A 19299-nucleotide genomic window follows, 5' to 3' on the forward strand; every position below is an offset into this window, starting at 1 on the left:
TGTGTGGTAGGTGAAACCTAAATTGCATTGATTTGTCTCTTTCATTGGGTGTTAGTTTTCACTTCCGCTAGGTAAGAGCACTGAGAGAATTGCTATGCATCAACTGCTCCATAGTAAGTCCCTGCCCTCTTTTTATTCACTGTAGTTTGTTTTTTGACGATACCTTTAGCTACTGGGTTTTCTGCACCCTTGTACTTAAATGATGCCTATGCCTATTTTTCATCTTCATCCTAGGTTCATAGAAGCTATGGTCAGAAGGGACCTCAACAGATCATCGAGTCCAACCCCTGCCTGGGTAGGAAAGAGTGCTGGGGTCGGATGACCCCAGCCAGAGGCCTATCCAGTCTTCTCTTAAAGACACTCAGTCTTTTCTTAAAGACACTCTTAAAGGGCCAAGGTAGGGGAGAGCACCATCTCCCTTGGAAGGCCATTCCAAATTTTGGCCACCCTTACCACAAAGAAGTTTTTCCTGATATCTAGCCTGTCTCTGTCAGTTTGTGACCATTGTTCCTTGTTACCCCAAGAGGTGCCCTGGTGAACAGAGCATCCCCAGTACCTTGCTGTGTCCCCCTAATGAATTTGTAGGCAGCCACAAGATCACCTGTTAGCACCTCTGCACCTTCTGCAGAGACTGAAGAGGTGCAGGTCCCTTAGTCTCTACTTATAGGGCTTGGCCTGCAAACCCTTAACTATATGAGTGGCCTTCTTCTGGACCCTCTCGAGACTATCCACATCCTTCTTAAAGTACAGTGCCCAAAACTGGATGCAGTACTCCAACTGTGGTCTTACCAGTGCTGCACAGAGGGGAAGCATCACCTCCTTGGTTCTATTTGTCATGCATCTGCTGATGCACGATAAAGTGCGGTTAGCTTTGCTATGATTTCATCACGCTGACGACTCATGTTCATCTTGGAGTTGACTGACTCCAAGATCCCTTTCTGCTTCTGTGCTGCTGGGAGGGTCATTTCCTAGCCAGTAGGTGTGCTGCATATTTTTACGCCCTAGGTGCAGCACTCTGCATTTGTCCTTGTTGTACTGCATCCTATTGGGTACTGCCAGCATTTCTAACCTGTCCAGGTCTGCCTGCAATCGTTCCCTACCCTTGAGTATGCACTTCACCCCACAGTTTAGTATCATCTGCAAACTTGGACAGAGTACACTTCACGCCCACATCCAAGTCACTGATGAAAACGTTGAAGAGTACAGGTCTAAGGACCGAGCCCTGCGGGACCCCATTACCCACATCCTTCCAGGTCAATACCAACCCGTCTACTACCACTCTCTGGATGCAACGCCTTCCCCCCCCCCCCAAGACAATTTACCACCCACTGGACTGTGTAATCATCTAAGTCATAGCCTGTTAATTTATTTATGAAAATGGGATGAGATACTGTATTGAAGGCCTTGCTGAAATCCAAGAAAGTGACATCCACTTCTGCTCCTGCATCTCAGTGTTGTGACCTGATCATAAAACAAAACCAGATTAGTCAGGCATGATCTGCCTACCTGCTACGAGTCCATGCTGGTTGCCGTGCTGCATTATTTTTCCCATTGGTCCTTAATAATCTTTTTTTAAAGACTTTTCTAAGGATGGAGGTGAGACTGACTGGCCTGTAATTACTTGGTTCCTCCTTCCTCTCCTCCTTGAAATAGGGACCACATTGGCCCTTTTCCAGTACTCTGGGACCTGACCCAAGCACCACAAGCGCTCAGACAGCTGTTCCAGTGGTTCTGCTATGACACCGGCCCATTTCTTCAGTACTCTCGGATGCAGCTTCTCTGGGTGTGCTGACTTGAACACATCCAGTCCATCCAAATGACTCTGCACCAAGTCAGCCTCAACAGGTGGTGGGCTGGTGTCCCTCTGTCCATCTAAGAACCCTTTAGGACATTTTATCTTGACCTTTGTTCAGGAATACTGAGGCAAAAAACTCAGAAGAGCTCAGCCTTGTCACCCCCTGTCTGAGAGTAATTGCTCCTGCTTTTTCAGTAGGGGTCATATGCTTCCCTTTACCACCTTTTTACTCCTTACATACCTAAAAAAAAGACTTTTTGTTGTCTTTAATTTGTGTTGCCAGCCTCAGCTCTGTAGTTGCAAAGAGGTGGCCAAAAAGGTGAAAGCAAGTGTGGGCCAAGTGGGTATATTCCTCCTTGGTAGCTTCCCCCTGCTTCCACTGCCTATATGCCTCCTTTTTTGCCCTTATGCTCCCCTGGCTTTCTCTGTCTAGCCAAGGAAGTTTTTTGGCCCCTTTTCCCCCTTTCCCTTACACTGGGAAGTATCACTTCCTTTAGGAAGGATCTTCTTTGAGGCTGCCTGCATTTGATCTGGCAGCTGAGAAAAGATGGCTCAAATTTAGCCGTGTTTGACCCTGGGAATGTTTGTTTATCAAGATGTGGTTATTGTCTCTTCAGCTTCAACAGATCTCTCTCGCGCAGGCCTGGGGGAATACATTTGGGTCATCCGTAGACCCAGTGTGGAATCCTGAGTATATCTGAATTCTAGAACTATTTAGAGTTTTTCTTCCCAAAGGGCAGTTATATCAGCTCTACAGCAGACCAAAGGCAAGGAAGAAGAAAGGCAATCTACCCTTTGGGGCAGTGGGGACAAACCTTTTTGACACATGTGCCACTCTGATCCTTTTCCCTTACCCAGTTTGCTGCCCTGTGTTCTCTGACCCAGATGCTGCTCTGCTTTTGCTTTCTGCTTCCTGCCCTGTGCTCCTTGCTGGATCTGATACTCTGCTTTCTGCTCCCTTCCCTATCTGTAACTGTACCACCTTTCCCATCTCCAGTCTACCTCATACTACACAGAGGCTGCCTGTACCACTACTAGCATCTTTGTTGCAGGTTGGCCACCTCTGCTTTGGGGGTTGGGTTCAAGGACAGGATGTTCAAAGTGCATGCATGGTCCAGTGCACCGTTTGCCAAAAGTTTAGCCTGTGCCTGGTGTAGATGCATATCTAGATTGGGACAGCACATCTCAAAGAACCATAAGTAACTATATATATTTTTCTTTGTTCAAAATTAAAACCAGGCAATTTTTGCATCATGATTTGGTAAGCATTTAGTTAGTTTCTAAATATAGAAATCTTGCATTTTTTTTCATTTGCAAGTGTCTGTCTCTCTCCAGGAATGACTTAAACATGAAGTTTAAAGTATAGTGCTTATTGTTAAGCTTCCAAGTCCTTTTTTAAGCTTGTATGTGGCCTGAGTTAAAATACAGAAAATACCCACTAGCTCTGAAAGTTTGGTTTTAGCATCCTAAATAAAAGGTCTTTTATCTAAATGTTAGCACCCTACTTTTGAAATATTATCATTATATCCCAAAGTGAAATAGGGTAGGGTAAACGTTGTACTGTTTTGAGTTAATGTTATAAACTGCAGTATTACAACCATTCAGCTGAAGATCAATAACCCATTTCTTCCCAGAAGTTTTTAAATGTTGCCACTGCAAACTTCTACATGGTTAAAAATATAAAACATTGTAGTTTAGAAAAGCTGTGACATCTAAAATCTGGCTTTTCAAGCTGCTAGAACTGTAAGGATGCTGTCAACACCCACTGGTAGACCTTATCAAGATAAAAAGTTAATGTATTTATTGGAATTGATTTCAGTTGTGGAGTTTTGTTCGGAACAGAACTCTTAGAGAGACTTGGCATACTTTAAAAGTTTATGGTGGTGGATATAATTCTATTATAACAAATGTTAAAAATAAGAAAAAAAAGTCTAAACTTTGGTATCCAAGTTAGTTTGTAATTTATTGTAATTATTAAAAATATGATTATGCTACTAAATGTTAGAAGTAACTAAGATAAGTTGTACAACTTTAATAGTAGTTAAATGGCTTTTAACCCCCTCCATCCACTTAAATATTTTTTTTTCCAACATACAAAATTGTTAGCTGCCCTTTTGTAGTAACTGAATTTGACTAAGGCTTTATTCAAGGATTTCTAAACTAATATATTAGATATGTTATCACCAACACCCTAGGATAGAATCAGCCTCTGGGTTTTCAGTGCATTTTATGTCAGTTCTGCATCTGTTTAGTTTACAAGCTTCTTAAGACTAGGTTCGTCTATTTTATACTGTGCTGAACACGCTGTTGGCACTAAATATATTAGTGATAAACCTTTGCTGTGCTAATGTAAGAGACTAAATTTTATAGGTACAGTACAGTATTTTACAAATCATATTACAGTTCACAATTCAAAACTGGAGAATTAATAAATATATAGCAATCTAATCAAATGGGAATAGCAGCAGGCTTATTAGGTATGAATACCATATTTCAGTTTGATATGATTGAAGCTTTCTGGGTCAGAATGATTGATGTCATTCATATGAATTTTCTGTGAACATAATTCATCTGTTTGTACAGCACATGACATCTTGTACATACACTTAATCTATATGATAGCTTATTTATCATATAGGAATATCTTCCCAAAAGCAATACAATAAAAATCTATTCTCAGCTTTACTTTTGACTAATGATTTGGCTCAATAGATGTAAACACGTGAATCTCCTGATGTCAGGATCTGATATCAATTCCTTTTTGCTCTTTTGTTGTATAAATTTAAGAATAGCTACTAGTGACATCCATCTAGATGTCCTTCAGATTAAACTGATCTTCAAGTACATAACCAATTTACTGGTAAAGAGAAACATGAGTATTCTTGCACCATATATGTGACAAACTAGCTTCCTTTTCATGAAGTTGTCTGAGGTGGAGGACTGGATATAGTTAATCAGTGATGTGCCAGACATGAAACCTGTGGGAGAAGGATCCCTTAAAATTAAACTTTCAGACGCATCTACTTTAAACTTGACATTTTATAGTTACATGACAGTGACATACTTTGTGAATTCTGAGTCTGGTCTACTCATTGGATGATTTCATTATTTACAGATCTGCTTTTGGTCTTGATGAATTAAAATGGTTGTAGTTAGTCAAGGTCTGCCCAAGTTAAGCCTGCTGCTGAGTCCAACCTGAAGACAGGTCTCTTATTCTTAATAAAGATGCAGGGAGACAACTTTTTTGGCTTTAATGATGTTCTGGTCTAGATGAGAGGAACATCTTGGGAAACCTCTAATACTATAAGAAATATTGGTTAATGTAAACTTTCATTTCTGACTTACGTTATAATTACATTTTTATATTTTCTAACTTTGGTAAATTTTAATGATTGAAGGTTGAATGTTATTGTGTATAATTTGAAGGAAAAGGTAGGTAGAATGATTGGAAGCTAACATTTGACATAATACACAAGAAAATGGATCTTCTGGAAATCCATAAGCAGTGTCTAAATAGCAGTGTAATGATGGGTAGATGAGTAGGCCCAAGGTGCTATTTAAGGCAAGGGTTGCCCAACTTTCCCATCCATCTCCCTGCACTTCAGAGCACTGGCCCATGGTATAGGGAAAGGAATGCCACCACTTCTTTATTTTTTGCTACTGAAAATCAATGTTTAAATTCCCGCTTGACATGTTAGTGGCAAAAATGGAATTGACTCTCCTCCTTACTCCCCCGCCCCCCAGCAGTGGACCTCTGGGCTTGTGCCCAAAGCAGAGTACTGGCCAGTTAAGCCTCTGTTTCTAAATGGTGCAAGCTGAAATTTTGTAGTAGAAAAGAAAGGAGCTAATATAATGCTAATATACTACATTTACTTAAATATGAGTGGTTTTTTTTGCTCCCGATGAGCATGAGGGGGAAGGACAGAATTCTTCATCTTGTATTCACATACAAGGATACCTCATTAAATACATTGCCTATCATTAAACTGCTGCCAAAACAGCATGTGCTCATTAATAGATACCAACAATGAAGTTGATTAAATGCAGCCAACACTGAACATGACTATAAAACACATGGCCCATATTGGGCAAACATGCTGGTGGCAACCTACCACAAGGATAGTTTAGTGTAGCCCATCTGAATATGATATATGGTAGTACCCAAGCTATGTCTCTCTTCCCCTTCCTAATGATTCCTATTTCTTCACTAGCCTTAAATGTCTGATAGACATCACCAAATGGGGCCCCAAACACTTCACCTAGAATCCCTGTCTCCCCTTCTTTTAGCCTGTTGCATATGATTAGTGTGGCCCTGCCCTTCATGAGATGGAAGCAGCCCAGATTGCCCAGCATCTCAACTGCATATATAAATCAGAGGTGCACAATATATTGGTATATATTAGATCAGCACTGATAAAGGAAAAAAATTGACGTTATTGGCAGTCGGCCTTTTTTGGCCGGGGTAGCCAATTAATGTCACCAGTAAATGCCACATGTATGCAGACCAGTGTTTAGCCAGTAAGTCTTTCTGGGGGGAGGGAGGAGACAGGTAGAGGCCCCCACAGTGAGGGAGGGAGTGGGGCTGGGGCTGGCACAGCGCAGGGCGGATAGGGAGGCTCCCACAGCTGCACACACCCCCAGAGGATGCATGGGGAGTATGTTTTTCCCACATTTGTGTGCAGGGCAAGGGTGGGCTGCCTGCCACAGGCTTGGGGCAGACAGGCAGCAGCAGTGCTGGGAGTGGGGGGGGCTATGTGGTGGGCTACAGACACCCCAAAATTCCCCATTGCTTTCCCTCTCAGAGCTGTCCCTGCCCACCCCAAGCACAGCCCTGGCCCAGCCCCCCTGCCAGGAAGAGGCTGGTGCAGCTCCTGGCCCTGAGCCTGCAGCAGGCAGCCTGCCTTTGCCCTGCATACAAATCCAGGGTCACCTGGCCCCATGCCTCCCCTAGGGTTGCACACAGCAGTGTGAGTTCCCCCCCATGTCCCTGGTTGAGCAGCCTGTGGCTCTGCTCCACACCCTGCCCTGTCCTGGCTGGACAGCATTAGTGCCTGCCCCAGCCCCACTCCCTCCTTCACCACGGGGGCCCTCAATCTGCTCCCTTATACCCTTTGTATCCCCACATGTCCATTATCCCCCAGCAAACTTACTGACCAAACGCTGCTCTCCAAGCTGCCAGGCTGCATATCAGCTATTGGATTGGTATTGGCCGATATGGCTGGTTAATAATCAACCATCGGCCAAAAAAAAAATCTTTATTGGTGCACCCCTAATATACATTTTTAGAGGATCCCAGGACTTGTAACAAGAACACCTAGTTGGAGTCATGAGTGGAGGCTAATTAGCACATGATCCTTTGTGGGGGTTATCTGGAATATACACACACATGCTGAGCTGTGGGGTCACAATGGCTTGAAATGCTGTTGACTTGGCTGGGGCTAGCCCAATGAACTGTATGGTAAATCATGAGCCTTTTGGCTTTGAACTAATGTCATGCATAGGTCATGCTGTATAAGTAGATGCAACAAAGTGCTGCTCAGAAGAGCGTTTATGGAGTACCAGTGCTAAAACTTTCAGGAGTTTCAAAAACAGGGAAAATGCATCAATGCTGATAAACTAAGTCTATGGGTACCCATAGTAATTTGCCCATATGCAAATTACTACAGGCATGTTTATTTCAGAGTCAGCGTTTTCAAATACGTCCCTCACTTCCACGTGCTTGGAGTAGGATCTGGTAGTAAGGATGGGGAAGAAGTTAGGGGAGCAGAGGATGGGGGGGGGGCTACCTGACTGCCCTCCCCCCATATTTATTTTTGCTGCTGTAACAGTGGGAGGGTGACAGATTCAAAATAAACCTCCAATAATTAGATTCCATACCCTGAAAATTCTAACAACTTTGTAGTAATTTTCCATATATAGAATCTAATTATTGGTGGGTTGTCTTATATTCAGGTTTATCTTATTTTTGTGTAAATAGGGTAGTTTACAAATGAAGGACTTTTAAAGCTTTTACCATGATCTGAATTCATTATGTATGAAGATTTACCTGCTTTCAAGCTGTAGAGATTAAAGAAGAGAGGTGAAGGCTAGAGAGTAGAATCTTATTACTTTGACGCATCTTAATGTTTTTAAAAGAAGGTAGGCAGATAATGCTCTGCATGCGAATATGAACATCAATTCTAAAACTAAAGGAATGTCAGTGTATGCAGAGGCTAATAATGAAGTTTGTATTTAGTTATTCATTTATATCTATGGTTTGATGCTTGAACAGGGCATTGACTTTCTAAATATTTCCCAATTTACAGAAAGAGGAGGGATGCACTAATGTTGGTATGGAATACTTGCTTTGTTCTGAATGTTTTTTCTTTCCTTTCTTCTAGGTTTAACTATAGATCAACCCATCACCTTGCATCCCATGGGTTTTATGAATTTTTAAATTGGTTTGATGAAAGAGCATGGTATCCACTGGGAAGAATAGTAGGTGGGACTGTAAGTATGAAAACAATTGTTTCAAGGTGCTTTTTAAAAATTCAGTAAAAGTACAGAATTAAAGGAGAACTAAATGGAATGCTGTATAATTGAGGGGGGTGGTACTAGACAACATTCTAATTTTTAGCTTCTGTGATTAAGAATTCAGCAGGTCCTCTTTGTACCTTGTAGTTGAGCTGGCCTCCAACAGCCCCCCCAGCTCCTGCCCCTGCCATGCTGCTCCAGTGGAGGAAGCTTCAGCTGGGTAGCTCCTGCTGAAGTGCATGGGCCTTTGGCTCCAGCTCTCACTCACTCTGCCCACCCAGCGTGATGAGCAGCCATCTGTAGGTGGGTGGAAGATGGCCAGGAGCTGGAGCCAGAGCCTTGCGCAGTGGGGCAGGAGTTGCCTGGCTGAAGCTTCCTGCCTGTCTGGGGCAGGAGCTGGAGGAAGAACTGCCGCTGGAGGCTAGGGGAACTGAGCACCACACAGCTAGCAGCAGCTGCTCTGGGAGCAACCCCACTGGAAACTGCATGTGCTGGCCAGGGCTATGGATGCAGGCAGGAGCACAGAGCTTAGCCCCATGCGGAGCACTGCAGAAGCAGCTACAAGCCAGATAGTTGATTAGTGGGCGCCCCCTGCAGGCCAGATCCAACGGGGGTGGAGGGGAGAGAAGGGGAAGTTGATCTAGCTCCTCAGTCATATTTTGCTTACCTCTGGTATATAATATAGACAAGATCTAGGGATCCTGTGTATTTTTAAGTGGACATTATTTCTTGTGTTTTGTAGAACATACTGTTGATATTCCCCTATTGAAAGATTTGTAGGTTAAAAGGGAAGATGTAAAGATTTTTCTGAACTATATTACAAGTTAATGAGATTACTTTGGATGTGGGCTACTGAGCGGAAATTTTTTTTTAAAGACATCAGACTATGGTAGTCTATCACATTTACTTGTACCCAAAACAAGGGTTTTTTTCCCCCATTCAGTATGCTGGGGGGGCTGGGAAAGCAGTTCCTGCCCTCAGACAGTGCCATGTGGTTATCTGGAAATAGAGCTGAAATAGTTATTGACAGTAAGAAACAGGGCTGGGGGCAGGAAGTGAATCTATAGGAGGGCAGGCAGGGGCGGAGGCCGCTGGGAGCAGGTGGGCAGCAGAAGGGACTGGCACTGTGGGGGAGGGGCTCAAGCTGCACATATAGTAGGGGACTAGCTGCCCCCTTCCTCCCAGCTACTGTTTGCCCTGATGCTGTGGCAGAAGTTGAGGGGAATGAATTTAAGATGACCCCCCAGTAATTAGATTTTTTTATACGTTTGCTATATGTAGACTCTAATTATTAGGGGGTCATCTTAAATTAAAGTTGTCTTGGATTCAGGTAAACGTGGTAATATGTTGTTTACTTGAGGGGAAGTCCTGTAGTGTTGAACAAGAGTAACCCAAGCAAATGCAACAGAGAGAACCTGTTGAAGAATCTCTTTTTGATGATAGGAAAATTCCATTTAAGGTAGAATTTAACGAAATGTTCTACAGTAAATTAGATCAAATTATAATTCAGTACTTAAAAAAATAATAAACTCTGGATAACTTTTTGAATTCTTTATTGGAAGAAACATACTGTAAGAAGATGATTTTAAGATAATATTTATTAATTACTACCATATTTCATGGGACATTTTGACGTGCTAAACTTTTGTGGCTCAACTCGTCTCCTAAAAATATCTTAAGGATATGAGAAGTAACACCACCACCACCACCCATGTCTGTTTAACAGAAAAGTTGTACTTTGTTTCTTATGTGGCAGTTAAGATATTTGAAAATTATTTTACTTTTCTAATGTGTAGGGTTAGAGAAGCATTTTTGTTAAATTTATCCCCAATGTTGCTAAATGTTGGAAAGTAAAACTGCTACTTAAAGAGCACCTGTACATGCAACTCAACTCTGTTCCAATGCATGCTAATTAGCACGTCAGAGCAGACCTTGATTGATTAAGTGTGCTGCAAGGCATCTTAAGTGTACTAATTAGCACGCTCCAGCAGCTTCTGTGTCACATATTCAGCATCCCTGTGTTTCAAAATGGTGGTGGGAGTGCTTTAAGTTAAGCTAGTCAAATGAGGTTTAGTTCAAGTGCCCCTGCCACGATTTTGAAGCGCAAGATGCTGAATACATGTGTCACTTTAATTAGAACAGTTCACCCTCCTACCCTGGAGCATGTGTATAGACACCCAAAATGTTTTAGCCTTCTTTGATACTGCATAATATATATATTTTATTCAATATATCAGTACAAAACCATGATGTACTTTTCATTGAAGGCATATTAATTCAGTTCTAAAGGATTTAAGATATATTATATCCCAGAATGTATGCTATTGAAAATCTTTTGAAATTAATACGTAGAAAACTGCCCATTCAAAGGACATTTTTCACAAACATTCTTTCACTCCTCAGAAAAAAATGTAGGCTACTATTTTCTCACTTTGCGAGTGTGGAGAAAAGGGGAAGCATTTTAAGATTAAGCAGCATGCAAGAAGTCGCATACAAAATCTCTAGTAGAAATAAGAATTTAAGACCTGTTTAACCAAAGAAAATTATGCATAACATCGTGCAAAATGTTTTTCCTTTTTTTTAAAGCACTTGTAGATGGCTTGACACTTTCTAACCAATTTTGCTAGATATAAAATATAAACCTCCTGGTCCAGTGTCTAAACCAGAAGTTCATCTTTCTTTTAACAACTTTGAGGGTAGATAAGACTTAACCATTTGTTATTTATTTGGAAGAAATGACTATTGCCAATGGTTCAGAAAACCATTTGGTGATGGCAAGCACTATGGCAGGCTGCTGTGAGATGCGTTTTAAAGAAAGGTTAAAAAGCTCTTTTCTCATTCTCTGCATTTAATTGATTTCACTCAAGAAATACACATTTTTATTGTAAACTGTATGCAAGTAGTAGATGAGTGCTTTTTACAATCCTACATTAATAGTTTGATATTCTTTTCTCTCCTAGGTGTACCCAGGGTTGATGGTGACAGCAGGCCTTATACATTGGATTTTAAATATGCTTAATATAACAGTCCACATAAGAGATGTATGTGTGTTCCTAGCACCAGTTTTTAGCGGCCTTACAGCTATTTCTACTTTCCTGCTTACCAGAGAACTGTGGAACCAGGGAGCAGGGCTTTTAGCTGCCTGTTTTATTGCTATAGTACCAGGTTACATATCTCGATCAGTAGCAGGATCCTTTGACAATGAAGGCATAGCTATTTTTGCACTGCAGTTCACATACTATTTGTGGGTAAGTAGTTGAAAATTCCATATTTTTTTAATACACCTAACCTAACTGTCAGTCTTTGCCTTGGCATCAAATATTTGATCTTTAGTTTTCTTTAATTTTTTCTAGCATAAGATTGGAGTAGGATTGGACAGGTACCAGAATGTTAATAATGAGAACTCCATGACACTACCATTTATCAATTTATTAAATAAACCCATTATGCTACTACACAAGAGATGTTCTGCAATAAGTAATTTACATTTTTAAGGCAGACATTGGTTTTCTTGTATTTCAGGCTGTGGCTACATTTGAAGCATTAAGCTAGTATTTTTCAATCGCACTACTTGCTAGCAGGACTTGAGAGAGGTTTTTATCCTATGAGGCAACAAAATGCTTAAAGGGCAAAGATTAAGCCATAGGGTGTTTGTCAATTGTAACTAACTTTTTTAATGTACACCGCAAATACAATAGAACATGAATAAGATTGGGAGCCACACATAGAGTCCATTACATAGCCATTTACTGCAAATGTAGCATATATTCTTGTGCCTCAAAGCAGTTAAACTAAAGATAAACAAAGATTCACTGTATTTTATAAAGCATTCTGTACTGTAGAGTACAGCAGAATGATTTACTGAGTTAATGAGGAGCCTTCAACCGCTCTACTTTGATACAAAAAATAAAGCTAATGATTACTGAACTTCATACCTGATCAAATTTGTTTAAAATTTGAGCTTTCATGAACTGCCAAATAAGCAAAAGATAAAGCAATGTCTTACTGCATGTTAAAAAGATGCTTTAAGAGGACTGTCAAATTAAATTACATATCAAGATTTAAAATTTAAATATTGCAACATTCTGGTATGTTTTGCATGGAAATGGAACCACAAAACCTTATGACAAAGACTGTCACAGAAATTTGCCTCTTTCCCTCATTCTTGTCCTTTGTTCAGGAATGCTTCTCATGAAAAATTAAGTTTTAAGACATGTAAATGGTACCCAATATCTGCATACGTATCTGAAAGTTCTGCCTCACAATGTGTAGCGGCCACAACATCCTAAGATGCCTTGAATCATTATGGACACTGACAGACATGGGAGAAAAAACATCCCCAAAACAGTGCTTTACCAGAGAAGGAACCCTGTCAATTTGACCCGGCTTGCCCAGTGTCTGTATAGATTGCACACTTTAGTAGGGTTTTTTGGCTAATAGCTTATTGAATCAGCTATTAGATAAAAGCACCAAAATGCCCTGGTGAAGTGTGCGATCTATACTATACAGTCGCTGGGAAAGCCACGTCAAACCGACGTGGTTCCTCTTCTGGGCATGTGATGTGCTCAGTGCAGGGGTGCACCAAGCTGAAAGTAAGGTTCTGGTTATTTTTCTTTTCTAAGTCTGTAAGCAGCCTATTTGTCTCCATTTTGGTTTTAAAAGATCCCTGGGCAATGAGACTGATTGATTGATTACTGCTCATGCACAGGAGCCATCCAGAATAGTCACCTAGTTGTTGGATTCACTCCTTAGCTATGGGCTGCATTTCATATTATTCTGGGAAGCACATAATAACCTTCACCAGAGTCCCTGGTTCTTTTGGAGAAAAATTGCGTTGCTCCACTGATGGAGGAAGAGGCAGAGGAAACCTGGCTATCCTTGGCAGGGGGAAAGCACTAGATTTCAGCCTTTGTTCTCAGTATTGTTTATACCTTTCATCCTCAATGGGAGCAGGAGCTCGAACCAAAAGGCTTCCACCATCCCTAGGTAATACCTTCTCCTTACTGTACTTGAGTCAGGCTCCATTTTGCATGTAGCTCTGAAGAAGTACCCACTTTAAGAGGCATCATAGAAGATGTCCATAGCTGTCATGGTCTATACTATGGTGGTTAGGGGACTTTTGTGAGAAATGTATTTAAACCCCTTCATTGTGAATGGGATCTATAACTAGGGACCTACCCAAATTGAGGAGGCAGGCACCAATTTTGTGGGCAGATTTTGCTGGCTGCTGTTTTCACAAATTTATCACAATAGGACTCTCCATGTCTGATTGAGGGAGGCGCAGTAGACCTGCCACTCACTGCTGATTGGCTAAGTGTGGTCCATCATGGCCACACCCCTTGCTGCTGATTGGTGGACAGGTAGTCCTCAGCCAATCAGTGGCAAGGGGCAGATGTGGCAGCCATTTCAACTGCTCCTCTTTGTGCCTGCAGCCCCTCTTTCATCTTCCCTCCTCTCCCCTCCCCATGGGCTGTGTGGCCATGAGGACTTCTGGCTCCCACTGGGGAACCAGCATTTTATTTCTAGTAAGGTTTTTTGTTGTTGTTGTTGTTGCAGATTTCACAAACAATGCCTTATTTTGCAATTTCCACGAAATTGCAAATTGAGTAGGTCTCTACCTATAACTGTATCTGCCACTTCTTGAGCCTCATGAGTAAAAAGAATGTGGATTCTTTTCCTAATGCTCCTGTCAGTTAGACTTGAGTAGATATCTTCCTCTCTAAAGCCCAGCTTAGTGGAAGTCTGAATGAGCTGAGTTTTGACACGGTGGAAATTTCCTCCCACCACTTTGAGTTGGACACAAATTAAAACCCTCTATGTTTAGCAATTGCTATTGACCTATTGATATAGGTGATCCCTGCTTAAATGTTTATATACTCTTGGGTATATATGAGAAAATGGGAGAGCTGTGTGCCTCCCTGGGTGGAATAAGATCACTTTTGTGTAGTGAGACCCGTATTTTGGGTGAGCAGCCACATAAGCTTAGACATCTAGTGAGTGGAATAAGATGTGGGACCTTAATAGAATTGTTACCTTACCACTAGAGGGAAAATTGTAAATCTGAGAATACCTGACCAATATCTGTAAACCTCTTCAGATTGCTTGTTAATTCTAGCCTCAAACATTGCATTAATATATTCACAAGGTCTGTTGTGTCAGATACATACTTCCACTTAATTAAAGACTAGCTAACGCACAGTTCCTGCATTAAAGATTAAAATTACCAGTATAATTTTCTACAGCTTTATTTTATTTCATTTATTTATTTATTTAACACTAACTTCAGAGACCCAGACCCAGGCTTTCCTAAAGAGGAAGCTAATGAAATGGGATATTTAAAGATACAGGGCCTTTGAAACAGTTTTCAAAGTAGCATGCATTCTCACAAACCAAATAGAGCCTCAGCATTATCATTTTGTTACACAACAAATGCAGTCTGCTTAGCTAGGTTTAGTATTTGGAAATCCTACCAAAGCCTTTTGGAACATACCCGACTTTCTTCAGCACTGACTGCAGAGAGATCTTATCGTGGCTTTGAAGGTTAAAGCTCCCAAACACAGTTGTAAGAAGTATTAACTCTTTTACTTTATCCTCTAGGCTTCCCAGAAGCAGGCTTCCAGGTCTGGGAGACACCTCTTCTGATGTGGCTCTCAGCTGCAGGAGTGCCCCACACAACCCCACTTGTAATCTCCCAGCCTCAGGGCATGCCATGCATCCCCAGGGCTGGGAGATCACAGCAGTACCCCACAGCTGCCAGGTCTGAGTGTCTTAGCTGCACCACCACCCCCAATGCACCCCCGGTGCTGGGAGGCTGCAGCCTCCCAACCAAAGGGGTGTTTCACATACCCTCAGGGCTGGGATATCACAGCAGAGTCCTGAGGCCATCAATACCCAGCATCCACAGCTGCCAGGTGCTGCGGGAGCCTAGGCTGCTCGTGGTGCAGCTGGGACTCTAAGCCCTGGCAGTTGCAAGGTACTGCTGTGATCTCCTAGCCCTGGGGGTGCATGGTATGCCCCATGCATGGGAGATCACAGTGGCTGCAGTTTCCCTGCCACAGGGTTGTGTGGGGCACCCGTGCAGCTGGGAGCCAACATCAGAAGAAGGGGCTCCTAGCCCTAGGAGCCTGCTTCTGAGAAGCCTAGAAAATAAAGTAAAAGCATTAATACTTCTTACAACTGTATCTGGGGATGAGACTTTAACCTTCAGAGCCAAGATGATAAGATCTCTCTTCAGCACTGGCTGCAGAAAGTCAGGTGTGTTTCAAAAGACTTCCAAATGGCTCTGGGCTGCAGGATACTGCTGTGACCTCCCAGCCCTGGGGGTGCATGGGGTGTCCCACAGCTGGGAGGTCACAGCAGCTGCAGTGGGGTTGTCTGGGGCACCCCTGCAACTGGCAGATGCATCCAAGGGGGCTCCCAGGCCCAGGAGCCTGCTTCTGGGAAGAATAGAAAATTTAGATTCACTCAGCTATTAAATAAAAGCACCAAAAAGCCCCGCTGAAGCATGCAAGCTATCCAGATGCTTGGGTTGCCAGGTCAAACTGATGCTGTTCCTCTTCCTGTATAGCGCTGTTTTGTTTGGTTTCCATGTCTGTTAGCAAAGATTTTTGGTAAATGTGCTCTTTGGAAGCAAGTTAATAATAATTTGTTATGAGAACTCTGGTATCTGTTAATGGATCTTTATTGGTTACATTTGTCTGTTTTATTATGCATTCTAGGGTTGACAGACACTTCTGGTCACTTTTCGATTGGTATCCAGGAGTGTAATTATACAGTTCTGTTGCTGTGTTTTTCTTTTCTTTGTTTGCAAATGCCCATAACCAAACTGTATATCAGAAGAAAGGCAAAACAGAATTCCAATCGGTACTAACATTAGCAAGTACATATTTACAATTGGAAAGAATTGGATATTTTTATTTAATATACCTTCCCTATTTTTATACATCTCCTTAAATAGATATTTAATATAGTTTTACAAGGTTTTTAGGTATAGGACATTTGAAACTTGTGTTGCAATGAGATGGGAAGAGGGTAACGTGGATTATCAGTTTTTCCTGATTTTTGGCCAACTGTGACTGAACTGGAGATACAGGAACTAAAGCAGAGACAGTCTTTGTTATGAGTCAGTGTCTGCTAATCCAAAATAAATTTGCACTGGTAAATTTTCCCTTTTGTCATGGTTAAACAAAATTGACTTATGTTGTTACTTAGAAGTAGTTAAGCTATGAGCAGAGTAATCTATTCTATAGTAATTTATATTTAACTAAGATCTGTGTGGATTGCAAATTACACAAACATGTAACAGATTTAGGATTCCTATAAGGATTTCATTTTTTTTTTAAAAGCCTCTAGCTCTCACCAGTCTTCAGAATTGGAACTGGAATAAATTGTAATGATCACTACCTGCATATGCAGACAACCAGAAACAATAGTGCTCTGAGGTGTAAATTGATCCCATTAAACTGTAAGAAGTGTCAACTTTTGAACTCTAATTACTGTTTAAATTTTGATTTTTATGAATTTGTCTGTGTAAGAAAATTTTCTAGCATACTTATAGCAGAAAAAGTATGCTGCTGCATAAGTGTGAACAGTATTGGGGATGAAGTGGCTTTATTTCAGAATAGCTACTCAGTTCCATTGTAGTAGAAACAGTGCACCAATATCTTTTTGTTACCCAGGGCTGTAGTAGACTATGATAGGTTGCACTTGAGAATTGTTTATTCCCAGCCATTGCTGGGGTAGGGAACCAAGGAATTGAAATTTGTCTCTTGACAAATTTAAAATCAATTTTACCCATCTTAGAAAGAAGAGGGAATTAGAAAGATGCTTTTCCTTCTCCAATACTGTATTAGAAGATAAAACTAGGTCTTGCACCTTTGAGTACAATCACCATTTGTTTATTTGCTGCCAAAATCTCTAACATTCTCCAAAACAACATACTGACTCATTAGTACAGAAATGTACAGAATGTTGAAAATCTTAAACTTAATATCAGGGCAAAATATAATTATCAAGCTAAATAAGGATTTCATTTTTAAAGTGAAAGTATTGACTGGATTGAAATAGTGCTAGTTCATAATTCAGGGCTAACGCAGGAGTCAGCAACGTATGGCCAACAAACCAGATTGCCTGTGAAGCCATTGGATCAGGCGTGCAGAACTAGCGCCTCAGCAACATTCGGTAGCTGGGGCTTTGCTTGCATCGTGCCTTTGCAGCTGGGCAGAGGGCTTTCCCATGCCCTGCAACAGCAAAGAGAAGTTGCTGCAGTGGCTGATCCTTGGTACTGGCCCACCTTGGACCTGAGCTTGGCCATTCCAGCCTGGTGCCAGAAATGGTTGGCCCCCGTTGGTCTAATGTATTATAAAATAAATAAATAAATAAAACCACAGGACCCTTATTTTTCCTCAAAACCTAAAAGAATTTACCAAGAGGTGTTACAGATGGCTACAAAAATGTTAAAAGGTAGTATTTCAGCTGTTCTTTGAAGAGTCCACTGTATGTTTTGCATTTGTAGTTTTTGTCATTTACCTAGAAAGGATTTGATTTGAATATGGTCTTTTGTCATTAAAAATATTCTAAATTTGTGAAGTATTTACCAATTTGAAGGTCATATTTTATCTAAACAAACTTAAGAATGTATAACTTAACATCAACTTATTCATATCCTTATTTTTTACATTTTTATTATCTTTGAAATAGTGAATGGTGTGTTTTAGTTTTTACTAAATGATTCATTTATTTTATTCCTCATCTTGTATCAAGCTATATGTGGATGAAAATTTGATTTTATTAAATGCAGAAAATAGCCATTGGTTTTCAGGTTAAAATAGCACATTGTCCAAAACTGGTTACAAAGGCTGGGAAAAAGGTATGCAGGTAGGAAGTTAATGGGTAGTAGTTGGAGGAGGACCTGTAAATCTACATTTACAGCAATCAAGTCGCCTACACTCTACCCAAAAGGTGTTGTAAAGTACTCATAGTAAAGTACTGAAAGCACTGTTCTGCCTCAAAGATTGACGTACCTAATATAGTCGTACGTTATGTTAATATTAAGTACTGTTCTGCCTCTGAAGTTGAAGTACTTTACTATCCTAGCACCAGATGGAATGAGAAGTTGAGTATAGACTACTTCAGTTGCTTGCATCATTTGCACAGGAATTGCATCCTTATTTTATTTCAGAGATTCCGTCTCTCTATACATCATTGAGTTTTGAGCTGTAGGCAAATCCAGTATGAACTGATTTTTTTTTTTTAAATAGTTGTATTACCCATGGTTTCTATAAGGCTGATCTTTTTAGCTTTTCTGAAAAAAAAAAATTACAGTGCTAACTTAATTGTTGAAAATAATATTTCTATAACTGATCAATGCCTGCTCTTTTTTAAAGGTGAAGTCTGTGAAAACTGGGTCGGTCTTTTGGACAATCTGCTGCTGTTTATCCTACTTTTATATGGTAAGCCCTTTATGTGTACATGAGCTAAATTTATTTGGCAAGATAGGTCTTTTTGTCTACAGAGCTAAGAACTGTGGAGATTAAATAAATAAAGCGGAAGCCTCTCATTGGAAGCCTTCAGGTTATATCAGAATTGTTTAGTACTAATGTATTAATGAGTACACAAGCAACTTCTGAGAACTGACAGTACTTTTGAAGGGTATAGTTATAAAAAGTACACTTCCCTAGTGATATTCCCGTAGAAAAACAGTCTAAAATAAATTAAATAAATTCTCAGACTTGATAGCAAGAGAGTAGTTTTGATTGGAGTTGCTGCTCAGTCCAGTTGCAGAGGCAGGATTTTGATCTTATGTGTGGATGAAATTGAAATCTGTTTCTGAGAATATGAAAATGTCACACAAGAGAGCAGATATGAGAGTCTAGGTAAACAGATTTTTCCTTTGAGTTCACCATGAATTTTGCAATTTTTGATTTTTTTTTTTTTTTTTTTTTTGTCGTGGGAAAGAATATGTTCAGTAAAGATATTTGGGAAGGTGTTGG

At 40.8% G+C, this 19299-nt stretch overlaps 1 protein-coding gene across 1 annotated transcript in view; it reads left to right on the plus strand.

Annotated features, from left to right (window-relative positions):
- Positions 1-19299, plus strand: part of STT3B (STT3B, catalytic subunit of the oligosaccharyltransferase complex) — a 102341-nt gene that overhangs the window by 42007 nt on the left and 41035 nt on the right. Inside the window, exons 2-4 of the mRNA XM_019533411.1 lie at positions 8176-8284; positions 11269-11556; positions 18694-18759. Coding sequence (XP_019388956.1) covers positions 8176-8284; positions 11269-11556; positions 18694-18759 — 463 coding nt within the window. The remainder of the gene's footprint in view (positions 1-8175; positions 8285-11268; positions 11557-18693; positions 18760-19299) is intronic.

This window comes from Crocodylus porosus, unplaced genomic scaffold (assembly GCF_001723895.1).
Source record: "Crocodylus porosus isolate Cpor-Errol unplaced genomic scaffold, CroPor_comp1, whole genome shotgun sequence".
NCBI classification, from domain to species: domain Eukaryota; kingdom Metazoa; phylum Chordata; order Crocodylia; family Crocodylidae; genus Crocodylus; species Crocodylus porosus.